At 37.3% G+C, this 13,337-nt stretch overlaps 1 protein-coding gene across 3 annotated transcripts in view; it reads left to right on the forward strand.

Moving 5' to 3' along the window:
• RAD21L1 (RAD21 cohesin complex component like 1) overlaps positions 1–1,128 on the forward strand; it is a gene marked incomplete at both ends in the record, with an annotated part of 29,409 nt that extends 28,281 nt beyond the window's left edge. For all 3 annotated transcript variants that reach the window (XM_081255614.1, XM_081255615.1, XM_081255616.1), the window contains one exon: positions 940–1,128. In XM_081255614.1, the coding sequence (XP_081111740.1) occupies positions 940–1,128 (189 nt within the window). The remainder of the gene's footprint in view (positions 1–939) is intronic.
• Between the last annotated feature and the right edge of the window lie 12,209 nt (positions 1,129–13,337).

The following is a 13,337-nucleotide window of genomic DNA, read 5'->3' on the forward strand; positions in this document are numbered from 1 at the left end:
CCCTGCTCTCTCCCTGGGGAAAAAGCCACCCGGTCCACATTTTGTCTCCTCAAGAGGGGGGGATACATGAAGGCTTGGCATGCCATCTCTGAAAGGTTGCTGACACTGGGCTGCTCCTTTGGTTGAGATAAAGTATGATAAATTATTTAACTTATTAATTTGTTAAATGTTATGGACTGGCAAAAAAACAAAACAAAACAAAACAAAAAAACCCTTGTATATGTTATTTTTTTAAAAAATGCTTCACAGCTATCAAATGAATACAGTACTCACAGGGATACTGACCAGTATTCACCACAGTATTTCTAACTAAAAAACAATACTCCTGTTCTAGAAATCTGATTCCAAGTACATAGTCTAATTAAATACGTTATTGTACCTCAGTTTTTTCTAGTAGATTCACAGGTGTCCTAGAGTGAATCCAACATCTTTTTAATCTGTGCAAAGAAACTGAGAGATGTATTTAGTCATATTCCCCTGCCATTACATTTACCACTAGAGTTGTTTAGTCACCCCCATCCTGCAGTACCTTTAAAGAAAACAAGCCTGATAGGCTGATAATTTTCATTGATTTTGAAGATTCCCAAGGTCCTGTGGACTTTTTTCTGCCTGCAAGTCTAAATTAATTTGCACTTTCTCCAGGAGCCATTTATGTTAACATCAATTTTTTAAAAGACCTAACATTTGTATAACACATTAGAAATTTGTGAACACTTTAGAGTTCTTTTGCATGTATTTTCTCAATGAACCAAGCTGTGCTCAATGACCTATGATGTTTTTTATGTTTCCTAATGAGTCATTTGCATTTCTCCATTTAAGAATTTCACAGTCACTTATCAAAAATATCAATATTTTGTTGTTCATTATGCATCCACAGCCTGCTTTATTTCTAATCATCTTGTTTCCCTTTCCTTTCTTCTTTTATAATTGTTTCCCCAGGAATCCAACAAGATGGGAATGCAGTACTTTAGTCTGATGAAGCTCTGCAGAAATAATGACCGAAAACAAGCTGCAGCCAAATTTTATAGTTTTCTTGTCCTAAAAAAACAGCGGGCTATTGAGCTGAGCCAGAGTGCTCCCTATGCAGATATTATAGCTACAGTGGGACCAATGTTCTATAAAATGTGAAGGAAATCCAGAACATGCAGATTTATGTCACCATTGGAATTTCTTTATAGATTGTTCAGTTTAATGCCAAAGCTGTCTGGAAGCAGCTGAAGGTCTGACCCATTTCATAGATAGGTCGATCTCCTATTTCCTCTTTGTAAGCTCAGAATAACCATAGCTAGAATTGGAAACCTATATGCTTGCCGAAATACTTAATTATAGCTAAGTAATATTTTAACTTAGCTGACTTGAATGCATATCATTTACCATTTCCCTGACTTGAATGTTGCATTTAGAATACATTTTTAAATTACTATATGCCTTCAAGAAACATTCAAGGATTTTTTAAAAATTGGATTATTTACTTAAATTTTATGGAATTAATTAATAATTAACACTTTCTTATTTCCCCACAGACAATAATTTATTTGATTCTAATGCATATCATTCTTGATTTGATGTGCCCCGGCTTTTAATCGAATATCTTAATTGAAGAGTTATAAAATTCACCTTGGTTTTTAATTATCTGAGTGGCTTTAGTCTAATAATGTATCATTCAACCTATTTATATACTATTTAATGATTATTATGACCATTATTTATGTATCAGCAAAACTGCTTCTTAACATTAAAAAAATTAATGGATACTCATTCAGCATGTTGTCTGCAGCTACAATTCAAGTAAAGATCACTAAAATAAATGTTCTTTATGTGGTGTTTACTGAGCATTTTTGACATTAAAAATTAAATTAAAAATTACATTTAAAATTTCCTTAAATTTTTAATCAGCACACAGAAAAAATTGACTTTTTAATTTTGGTGCACAGTTCTATGAATTTTACATGTATAGATTCCTGTAACCACCACCAGAACTAGAATACAAAAAAACTATGTTGTACTATCCCTTAGTAGTCACACCCTTCCTCCATTCTAACTCCTGGCAAGTACTCTTCTACATGACTATAGTTTTAGCTTTTTAAGAATGTCATACAAATGGAATTACATAGTATGTAACCTTTTTGAGACTGGCTTCTTTCACTGGGTGTGTCTTTGAGCTCAGTACAAATTGTAGCAAGCATCAGTGGTTCAATCCTATGTATTGCTGAGTAGTGTTCTGTTGTCTGGATATACCACAGTTTATTTATCCATCTACCCCCTGAAGGACATTAAAGTTTCCAGCTTTTGACAATTATAAATAAATATGCTACATATACCTGTGTATAGTTTTTGTGTGAATATAAGTTTCTTCTCTAAGGTAAATATCTAGGCCTGGGTCATATGATAAGTGCATGGTTTTTGTTTTTATAATTGGAGTATAATTGCTTTACAATACTGTGTTAGTTTTTACTGTACAGCAAAGTGAATTAGCTATACGTATACATATATCCCCTCTTTTTTGGATTTCCTTCTCATTTAGGTCACCACAGAGCACTGACTAGAGTTCTCTGTGCTATACAGTAGGTTCTCATTAGCCATCTATTTTATACATAGTATCAATAGTGTATATATGTCAATCCCCATCTCCCAGTTCATCCCACCCCCCCCTTCCCCCTTGGTATCCATACGTTTGTTCTCTACATCTGTGTCTGTATTTCTGCTTTGTAAATAAGGTCGTCTATACCAATTTTTTCAGATTCCACGTATTTGTGTTAATATACGATACTTGTTTTTCTCTTTCTGACTAACTTCACTCTGTATGACAGTCTCTAGATCCATCCATGTCTCTACAAATGACCCAATTTCATTCCTTTTTATGGCTGAGTAATATTCCATCTTCTTTATCCATTCCTCTGTTGATGGACATTTAGGTTGTTTTCCATGTCCTGCCTATTGTAAATAGTGCTGCAATGAACATTGGGGCACATGTGTCTTTGAATTATGGTTTTCTCTGGGTATATGCCCAGTAGAGGGATTGCTAGGTCATATGGTATTTCTATTTTTACTTTTTTTTTTTTTTTTTGGTACGCGGGCCTCTCACTGCTGTGGCCTCTTCTGCCGCAGAGCACAGGCTCCGGATGCGCAGGCCCAGCGGCCATGGCTCACGGGCCCATCCGCTCCACAGCACGTGGGATCCTCCCAGACCGGGGCACGAACCTGTGTCCCCTGCATCAGCAGGCAGACTCTCAACCATTGCGCCACCAGGGAAGCCCTATTTTTACTTTTTTAAGGAACCTCCATACTGTTCTCCATAGTGGCTCTATCAATTTACATTTCCACCAACAATGCATGAGGGTTCCCTTTTCTTCACACCCTCTCCAGCATTTATTGTTTGTAGATTTTTTTGTTGGTTTGTTGGTTTATTTTTTTACCATCTTTATTGGAATATAATTGCTTTACAATGGTGTGTTAGTTTCTGCTTTATAACAAAGTGAATCAGCTATACATACACACATATCACCATATCCCCTCCCTCTTGTGTCTCCCTCCCACCCTCCCTATCCCACCCCTCTAGGTGGTCACAAAGCACCCAGCTGATTTCCCTGTGCTATACTGCTGCTTCTCACTAGCTATCTATTTTACATTTGGTAGTGCATATGTGTCCATGCCACTCTCTCACTTCGTCCCAGCTTACACTTCCCCCTCTCCATGTCCTAAAGTCCATTCTCTATGTCTGCATCTTTATTCCTGTCCTGCCCCTAGGATCTTCATAACCAATTTTTTCCCCTTAGATTCCATATATATGTGTTAGCATACGGTATTTGTTTTTCTCTTTCTGACTTACTTCACTCTGTATGACAGACTCTAGGTCCATCCACCTCACTACAAACAACTCAATTTCGTTTCTTTTTATGGCTGAGTAATATTCCATTGTATATATGTGCCACATCTTCTTTATCCATTCATCTGTTGATGGACACTTAGGTTGCTTCCATGTCCTGGCTATTGTAAATAGAGCTGCAGTGAACATTGTGGTACATGACTCTTTTTGAATTATGGTTTTCTCAGGGTATATGCCCAGTAGTGGGATTGCTGGGTCATATGGTAGTTCTATTTTTGGTTTTTTAAGGAACCTCCATACTGTTCTGCACAGTGGCCATATCAATTTTCATTCCCAGCAAGAGTGCAAGAGGGTTCCCTTTTCTCCACACCCTCTCCAGCATTTATTGTTTGTAGATTTTTTGATGGTGGCCATTCTGACTGGTGTGAGGTGATACCTCATTGTAGTTTTTTCTTTTTAATTTTAGAATTTTATTACTTTTTTATACAGCAAGTTCTTATTACTTACCCATTTTACACATATTACTGTATATATGTCAATCCCAACCTCACAATTCATCACACCACCACCACCACCCGCCCCACCCCTTTCCCCCCTTGGTGTCCATAAATTTGTTCTCTATATCTGTGTCTCTATTTCTGCCCTGCAAACCGGTTCATCTGTACCAGTTTTCTAGGTTCCACATATATGCGTTAATATACGATATTTGTTTTTCTCTTTCTCACTTACTTCACTCTGTATGACAGTCTCTAGATCCATCCACGTCTCTACAAATGACCCAATTTCATTCATTTTTATGGCTGAGTAATATTCCATTGTATATATGTATCACATCTTTTTATACATTCATCTGTTGATGGGCATTTAGGTTGCTTCCATGACCTGGTTTTGTAAATAGTGCTGCAATGAACATTGGGATGCATGTGTCTTTTCGAATTATGGTTTTCTCTGGATATATGCCCAGTATTGGGATTTCTGGGTCATATGGTAATTCTATTTTTAGGTTTTTAAGGAACCTCCATACTGTTCTCCATAGTGGCTCTATCAATTTACATTCCCACCAACAGTGTATGAAGGTTCCCTTTTCTCCACACCCTCTCCAGCATTTGTTGTTTGTAGATTTTCTAATGATGCCCATTCTAACTGGTATGAGGTGATACCTCATTGTAGTTTTGATTTTCAGTTCTCTAATAATTAGTGATGTTGAGCAGCTTTTCATATTCTTCTTGACCATCTGTATGTCTTCTTTGGAGAAATGTCCATTTAGGTCTTCTGCCCATTTTTGGATTGGGCTGGTTTTTTTTTAATATTCAGCTGCATGAGCTGTTTATATATTTTGGAGATTAATCCTTTGTCCATTGATTCGTTTGCAAATATTTTCTCCCATTCTGAGGGTTGTCTTTTCATCTTCTTTGTAGTTTCCTTTGCTTTGAAAAAGCTTTTAAGTTTCATTAGGTCCCATTTGTTTATTTTTTTTATTTCCATTACTCTAGCAGGTGGATCAAAAAAGATCTTGCTGTGATTTATGTCAAAGAGTGTTCTTCCTATGTTTTCCTCTAAGAGTTTTATAGTGTCTGGTCTTACATTTAGGTCTTTAATCTATTTAAAGTTTATATTTGTGTATGGTGTTAGGGAGTGTTCTAATTTCATTCTTTTACAATTAGCTGTCCAGTTTTCCCAGCAGCACTTATTGAAGAGACTGTATTTTCTCCATTGTATATCCTTGCTTCCTTTGTCATAGATTAGTTGACCATTGGTGCGTGGGTTTATCTCTGGGCTTTCTATCCTGTTCCATTGATCTATATTTCTGTTTTTGTGCCAGTACCATATTGTCTTGATTACTGTAGCTTTGTAGTATAGTCTGAAGTCAGGGAGTCTGATTCCTCCAGCTCCGTTTTTTTCTCTCAAGACTGCTTTGGCTACTTGGGGTCTTTAGTATCTCCATACAAATTTTAAGATTTTTTGTTCTAGTTCAGTAAAAAAATGCCATTGGTAATTTGGTAGGGATTGCATTGAATCTGTAGATTGCTTTGGGTACTATAGTCATTTTCACAATATTGATTCTTCCAATCCAAGAACATGGTATATCTCTCCATCTGTTGGTATCATCTTTAATTTCTTTCATCAGTGTCTTACAGTTTTCTGCATACAGGTCTTTTGTTTCTTTAGGTAATTTTATTCCTAGGTAGTTTATTCTTTTTGTTGCAGTGGTAAATGGGAGTGTTTCCTTAATTTCTCTTTCAGATTTTTCATTATTAGTGTATAGGAATGCAAGAGATTTCTGTGTATTAATTATGTATACTACACCTTTACCAAATTCATTCATTACCTCTAGTAGTTTTCTGGTGGCATCTTTAGGATTCATTATGTAGTGTCATGTCATCTTCAAACAGTGACAGTTTTACTTCTTCTTTTCCAATTTGTATTCCTTTTATTACTTTTTCTTCTCTGATTGCTGTGGCTAGGACTTCCAAAACTATGTTGAATAATAGTGGCGAGAGAGGACATCCTTGTCTTGTTCCTGATCTTAGAGGAAATGCTTTCAGTTTTTCACCATTGAGAATGATGTTTGCTGTGGGTTTGTCATATATGACCTTTATTATGTTGAGGTAGGTTCCCTCTATGCTCACTTTCTGGAGAGTTTTTATCATAAATTGGTGTTGAATTTTGTCAAAAGCTTTTTCTGCATCTATTGAGATGATCATATGGTTTTTATTCTTCAATTTGTTAATATGGTGTATCACATTGATTGATTTGCGTATATTGAAGAATCCTTGCATCTTTGGGATAAATCCCACTTGATCATGGTGTATGATCCTTTTAATGTGTTGTTGGATTCTGTGTGCTAGTATTTCGTTAAGGATTTTTGCATCTATATTCATCAGTAATATTGGTCTGTAATTTTGTTTTTTTGTAGTATCTTTGTCTGGTTTTGCTATCAGGTGATGGTGGCCTCATAGAACGAGTTTGGGAGTGTTCCTTCCTCTGCAATTTTTTGGAAGAATTTGAGAAGGATGGGTGTTAGCTCTTCTCTAAATGTTTGATAGATTTCACCTGTGAAGCCATTTGGTGCTGGACTTCTGTTTGTTGGAAGATTTTTAATCACAGTTTCAATTTCATTACTTATGATTGGTTGGTCTGTTCACATTTTCTATTTCTTCCTGGTTCCGTCTTGGAAGGTTATACCTTTCTAAGAACTTGTCCATTTCTTTCAAGTTGTCCATTTTATTGGCATAGAGTTTCTTGTAGTAGTCTCTTAGGATGTTTTGTATTTCTGTGGTGTCTGTTGTAACTTCTCCCTTTTCATTTCTAATTTTATTGATTTGAGTCCTCTCCCTCTTTGTCTTGATGAGTCTGGCTAATGTTTGATCAATTTTGTTTATCTTCTCAAAGAGCCAGCTTTTAGTTTTATTGATCTTTGCTACTGTTTTCTTTGTTTCTATTTCATTTATTTCTGCTCTGATATTTATGATTTCTTCCTCCTACTAACTTTGGGTTTCGTTTGTTCTTCTTTCTCTAGTTCCTTTAGGTGTAAAGTTAGATTGTTTATTTGAGATGTTTCTTGTTTCTTCAGGTAGGCTTGTATTGCTATAAACTTCCCTCTTAGAACTGCTTTTACTGCATCCCATAGGTTTTGGATCATTGTGTTTTTGTTGTCATGTGTCTGTAGGTATTTTTTTATTTCCTGTTTGATTTTTTCAGTGATCTCTTGGTTATTTAGTAACGTAGTGTTTAGCCTCCATGTGTTTGTGCGGTTTTTGCATTTTTTTCCCTGTAATTGATTTCTAATCTCATAGTCCTATGGTCAGAAATGATGCTTGATATCATTTTAATTTTTTAAAATTTACTGAGGCTTGATTTGTGACCCACGACGTGATCTATCCTAGAGAATGTTCCGTGTGCACTTGAGAAGAAAGTGTAATCTGCTGGTTTTGGATGGAATGTCCTATAAATATCAATTAAATCTATCTGGTCTATTGTGTCATTTAAAGCTTGTGTTTCCTTATTTATTTTCTGTTTGGATGATCTGTCCATTGATGTAAGTGAGGTGTTAAAGTCCCCCACTATTATTGTGTTACCGTTGATTTCCTCTTTTATAGCTGTTAGCAGTTGCCTTATGTATTGAGGTGCTCCTATGTTGGGTGCATATATATTTATAATTGTTTTATCTTCTTCTTGGATTGATCCCTTGATCAATATGTAGTGTCCTTCCTTGTCTCTTGTAACATTCTTTATTTTAAAGTCTATTTTATCTGATATGAGTATTGCTACTCCAGCTTTCTTTTGATTTCCATTTGCATGGAATATTTTTTTCCATCTCCTCACTTTCAGTGTGTTTGTGTATGTAGGTCTGAAATGGGTCTCTTGTAGACAGCATATATATGGGTCTTGTTTTTGTATCCATTCAGGGAGCCTGTGTCTTTTGCTTGGAGCATTTAATCTATTCACGTTTAAGGTAATTATCGATATATATGTTCCTATTACAATTTTCTTAATTGTTAGGGGTTTGTTTTTGTAGGTCCTTTTCTTCTCTTGTGTTTCCCGCTTAGTGAAGTTCCTTTAGCATTTTTTGTAGAGCTGGTTTGGTGGTGCTGAATTCTCTTAGCTTTTGCTTGTCTGTAAAGCTTTTGATTTCTCTGTTGAATCTGAATGAGATCCTTGCTGGGTAGAGTAATTTTGGTTGTAGGTTCTTCCCTTTCATCACTTTAAGTATTATCATGCCAATCCCTTCTGCCTCGTAGAGTTTCTGCTGAGAAATCAACTGTTAACCTTATGCGAGTTCTCTTGTATGTTATTTGTCATTTTTCCCTTGCTGGTTTCAGTAAGTTTTCTTTGTCTTTAATCTTTGCTAATTTGATTACTATATGTCTTGGTGTGTTTCCCCTTGGGTTTATCCTGCCTGGGATTCTCTGAGCTTCCTGGACTTAGGTGGCTATTTCCTTTCCCATGTTAGGGAAGTTTTGAACTACAATCTCTTCAAATATTTTCTCAGGTCCTTTCTCTCTCTCTTCTCCTTCTGGGACCCCTATAAGGCGAATGTTGTTGCATTTAACGTTGTCCCAGAGGTCCCTAAGGCAGTCTTCATTTCTTTTCATTCTTTTTTCTTTATTGTGTTCCACGACAGTGAATTCCACCATTCTGTCTTCCAGGTCACTTATCCATTCTTCTGCCTCAGTTATTCTGCTGTTGCTTCCTTCTAGTCGGTTTTTCATTTCAGTTATTCTATTGTTCGTCTCTGTCTGTTTGTTCTTTAATTCTGCTATGTGTTTGTTCTTTATTCTTCTAGGTCTTTGTTAAACATTTCTTGCATCTTCTTGATGTTTGCCTCCATTCTTTTTCCGAGGTCCTGGATCATCTTCACTATCATTATTCTGAATTCTTTTTCTGGAAGACTGCCTATGTCCACTTCATTTAGTTGTTTTTGTGGGGTTTTATCTTGTTCCTTCATCTGGTACATAACCCTCTGCCTTTTCATCTTGTCTATCTTTCTGTGAATGTGGTTTTTGTTCCACAGGCTGCAAGATTATAGTTCTTCTTGCTTCTACTGTCTGCCCTCTGGTGGATGAGGCTATCTAAGAGGCTTGTGCAGATTTTCTGATGGGATGGACTGGTTGTGGGTAGAGCTGGGTGTTGCCCTGTTGGGCAGTGCTCAGTAAAACTTTAATCCGCTTGTCTGCTGGTGGGTGGGGCTGGGTTCCCTCCCTGTTGGTTGTTTGGCCTGAGGCGACCCAACACTGAAGCCTACCTGGGCTCTTTGTTGGGGCTAATGGCGAACTCTGGGAGGGCTCACACCAAGGAATACTTCCCAGAAGTTCTGCTGCCAGTTTCCTTGTCCCCACGGTGAGCCACAGCCACCCCCTGCCTCTGCAGAAGACCCTCCAACACTAGTAGGTAGGTTTGGTTTGGCCTCCTATGGGGTTACTGCTCCTTCCCCTGGGTCCCAATGTGCACACTACTTTGTGTGTGTCCTCCAAGAGTGGAGTCTCTGTTTCCCCAAGTCCTGTCGAAGTCCTGCAAGCAAATACCGCTAGGCTTCAAAGTCTGATCCTCTAGGAATTCCTCCTCCCTTTGCTGGACCCCCAGGTTGGGAAGCCTGATGTGGGGCTCAGAACCTTCACTCCAGTGGGTGGACTTCTGTGGTATATGTGTTCTCCAGTTTGCGAGTCAACCACCCAGTAGTTATGGGAATTGATTTTATTGTGATTGCACCCCTCCTACCATCTCACTGTGGCTCCACCTTTGTCTTTGGATATGGGGCATCTTTGTTGGTGAGTTCCAGTGTCTTCCTGTCAATGATTGTTCAGCAGTTAGTTGTGATTCCAGTGCTCTTGCAAGAGGGAGTCCGGTTTTATATATTTTTTAATGAGTGTATGTTGAAACTTGTTAAATGCTTTTTCTGAATTGATTAGTGTAAGGTCGGATCTTAACAAACGGAATGGTGAAACAGAGGAAAGGTTCAAGTGAGCTTTATTAGGGGGCGCTCCCGGGCGAGGTTCACTGGTCCGAGAGAAAGGGGCCAGAGAAGTCGCACCCGGGCGAGGGTTGGGCAAGATTTTATAGGGGAAGAAGGGAAAGGGGTGTGGTAAATCTGGGAGGGCGCAGGGTATTCCTTATTTGGTGGTCTCTTCGGGTATCGTGGCAATATCTGGTGCCGGTTACATCAGTCTTGGGATGGCTAGTCCCACCCCTCGAAAGGCGGGAAGGCTGGGCCGGGTGGAAGCCCCCAGGTCAGTTCCTGGAACTGGGTGGTCCGGAATGTCTCCAGGTCAGTTTCTGGAACTGGGTGGTCCGGAGAGTTTCGGTCTGATGCAACCTGTGAATCTGATTGCGTTCCCCTGCCTCAGGTCAGTTGGCCTTACAATTAGATCCTGAGGTTTTTCTCTAGACTATTAAATATTACAGCAACCAAGTTTTTTTGTTTGTTTGTTTTTTTGGCTGTGTTGGGTCTTCGTTGCTGTGCGTGGGCTTTCTCTAGCTGTGGCAAGTGGTGGCTACTCTTCGTTGCAGTGCACAGACTTCTCATTGTCGTGGCTTCTCATGTTGCAGAGCACAGGCTCTAGGTGTGCGGGCTTCAGTAGTTGTGGTACGCAGGCTCAATAGTTGTTGCTCTTGGGCCCTAGAGCGCAGTCTCAGTAGTTGTGGTGAGTAGACTTTGTTGCTCCGCGGCATGTGGGATCTTCCTGGGCCAGGGCTCGAACCTGTGTCCCCTGCATTGGCAGGCGGATTCTTAACCACTGCACCACCAGGGAAGCCCACCAACCAAGTTTTGAATTTTTAACCAGCTTTACATATCCAGGATAAACTCTACTTGGTCATGGTATATTATTTCTTTTAGGTATCATTGGATTCAATTTGCTAATATAGTTTAACAGCTTTATTGAGATATAATTCACATATGATAAAAGTTTTAAAGTATTAAAAAACCCTTTTTATAAAGTGTTAAATTCATGGTTTTTCAAATATTCACAGTATTATGCAACCAATACCATTATCTCATTTTAGAACATTTTAATCATTCATATAGCAACCCCATACTCATAAGCAACGACTCTTCACTCCCTCCTTCCCCACAGCTCCTGGCAACAAGTAATCCACTTTCTGTCACTCGTATAATATATGGCTTTTTGTTTCTGGCTTTTTTTCACTTAGCATAATGCTCATTTATGTTGTAGAATGTATCTGTACATCATTCCTTTTAATGGCCAAATTAATATTCCATTATATGGATATGCATTTTGTTTATCCATTCATCTGTTGGTAGACATATGAGTTGTTTCCATTTTTTAACTATAATGAATAATGTTGCTGTGAACACTAGTTTATAATTTTTTGTGTATACATGTTTTCATCTTTCCTGGATGTATATGTAGGGGTGGAATTGCTGGGTCATATGATAATTCTATGTTTAACTTTTTAAGGAATCGTCAAGCTGTTTTCCAAAGTACCTGTGCCATTTTAAATTTCTACCAACAATTTATGAGATTTCCAATTTCTCTATATCTTTGCCAACACTTGTTATTGCCCCTTTTTGATTATAGCTATCCTAGTAAGTATAAAGTAATATCTCATGGCTTTGATTTGCATTTTCCTAATAACTAATGATGTTGATCATCTTTTCACATAGATTTGCTAGTATTTTGTTTAGGATTTTTGCATCTGTGTTCATGAGGGATATTGGTCTGTACTTGTCTTTTCTTGTACTGCCTTTTTCTGATCTTGGTATCAGGGAAGTACTGACCTCATAAAAATAACTTGGAAAGTGTTTCCTCCTATTTTATTTTTCTGTGAAAAGACTGTGTAGAGCTGGTACTATTTCTTCTTTAAGTGTTTGGTAGAATTCACCCATGAAACCATCTGGATCTGGAGATTTATATTTTGGAATGTTTTAAACTATGAATTCAATTTTTAAAATAGTTGTAAGGCTATGCAGTTATCTATTTCATTTTGGGTGAGTTTTAGTAGTTTGTGGTTTTCAAGGAATTGTTCCATCTCATCAAAATTGGTGATTATGTGTGTAGAGTTGTTTAGAGTGTTCCCTAATTATCCTTTTAATATCTGCAGGGTCCATAGTAATAACCCCTCTTTCATTTCATGTATTGTTAATTTGTATCTTCTCTCTTTTTTCTTTTAAATCATATTAGAGGCTTATTAATTTTATTGGTCTTTTCAAAGAACCAGCTTTTGGTTTCACTGATTTTCTCCTTTGCTTTTCTTTTTCAATTTCATTGATTTCTGGCGTGATATTTATTGCTTCCTTCCTGCAGCTTGTTTTGAGTTTATTTTGCTCTTATTTTTTAGTTTTATTAAGGTGGAAGCTTAATTGATTTGAGACCTTCTTTAAACAGTTAATGCTATATATTTCCCTCCAAGCACTGCTTTAGCTGCATTGCACAAATTTTGACATGTTGTATTTTCATTTTTGTTCAGTTCAAAATATTTTCTAATTTCCCTTGAGACTTCCACTTTGACCTGTGGATTATTTAGGAGTATGTTGCTTAATTTTCAAGGGAGAGTTTCCTGTTACCTTTCTGCAATTATTTTCTAGTCTAATTCATTATGGTCAGAGAACATACGTTAAACGATTTTGATTCTTTTAAATTTATTAAGGTTTGTTTTATGACCTAGTGTAGGGTCTGTCTTGATGGATGGCACTTGAATATATTCTGCAGTTGTTAGGTGGAATGTTCTATAAATGTCAATTGAACCTAGTTGTTTGTTAGCGCTATTCAGTTCTTCTATATCCTGGCTTATTTTCTGTCTACTAGTTCTATTGATTACAGAGAAAGGAGTGTTCATGTCTGCAACTATAATTGTGAATCTATTTCTTCTTTCAGTTCTGACAAGTTTTGCTTCATGTATTTTGAAGCTCTTCTACAATTATTTACAATTATTATGTCTTCCTTGTGAAGTGACCCTTTTATTTTTATATAATGATTCTCTTTATCTCTGGTAATTTTCTTTGCTTTGAAGTCTACTTTTTCTCATATTAAGCCATTCCAGCTCTCCTTTA

Source organism: Mesoplodon bidens (assembly GCF_964165515.1).
Source record: "Mesoplodon bidens genome assembly, chromosome: 15".
In the NCBI taxonomy this organism is placed as follows: Eukaryota; Metazoa; Chordata; class Mammalia; order Artiodactyla; family Ziphiidae; genus Mesoplodon; species Mesoplodon bidens.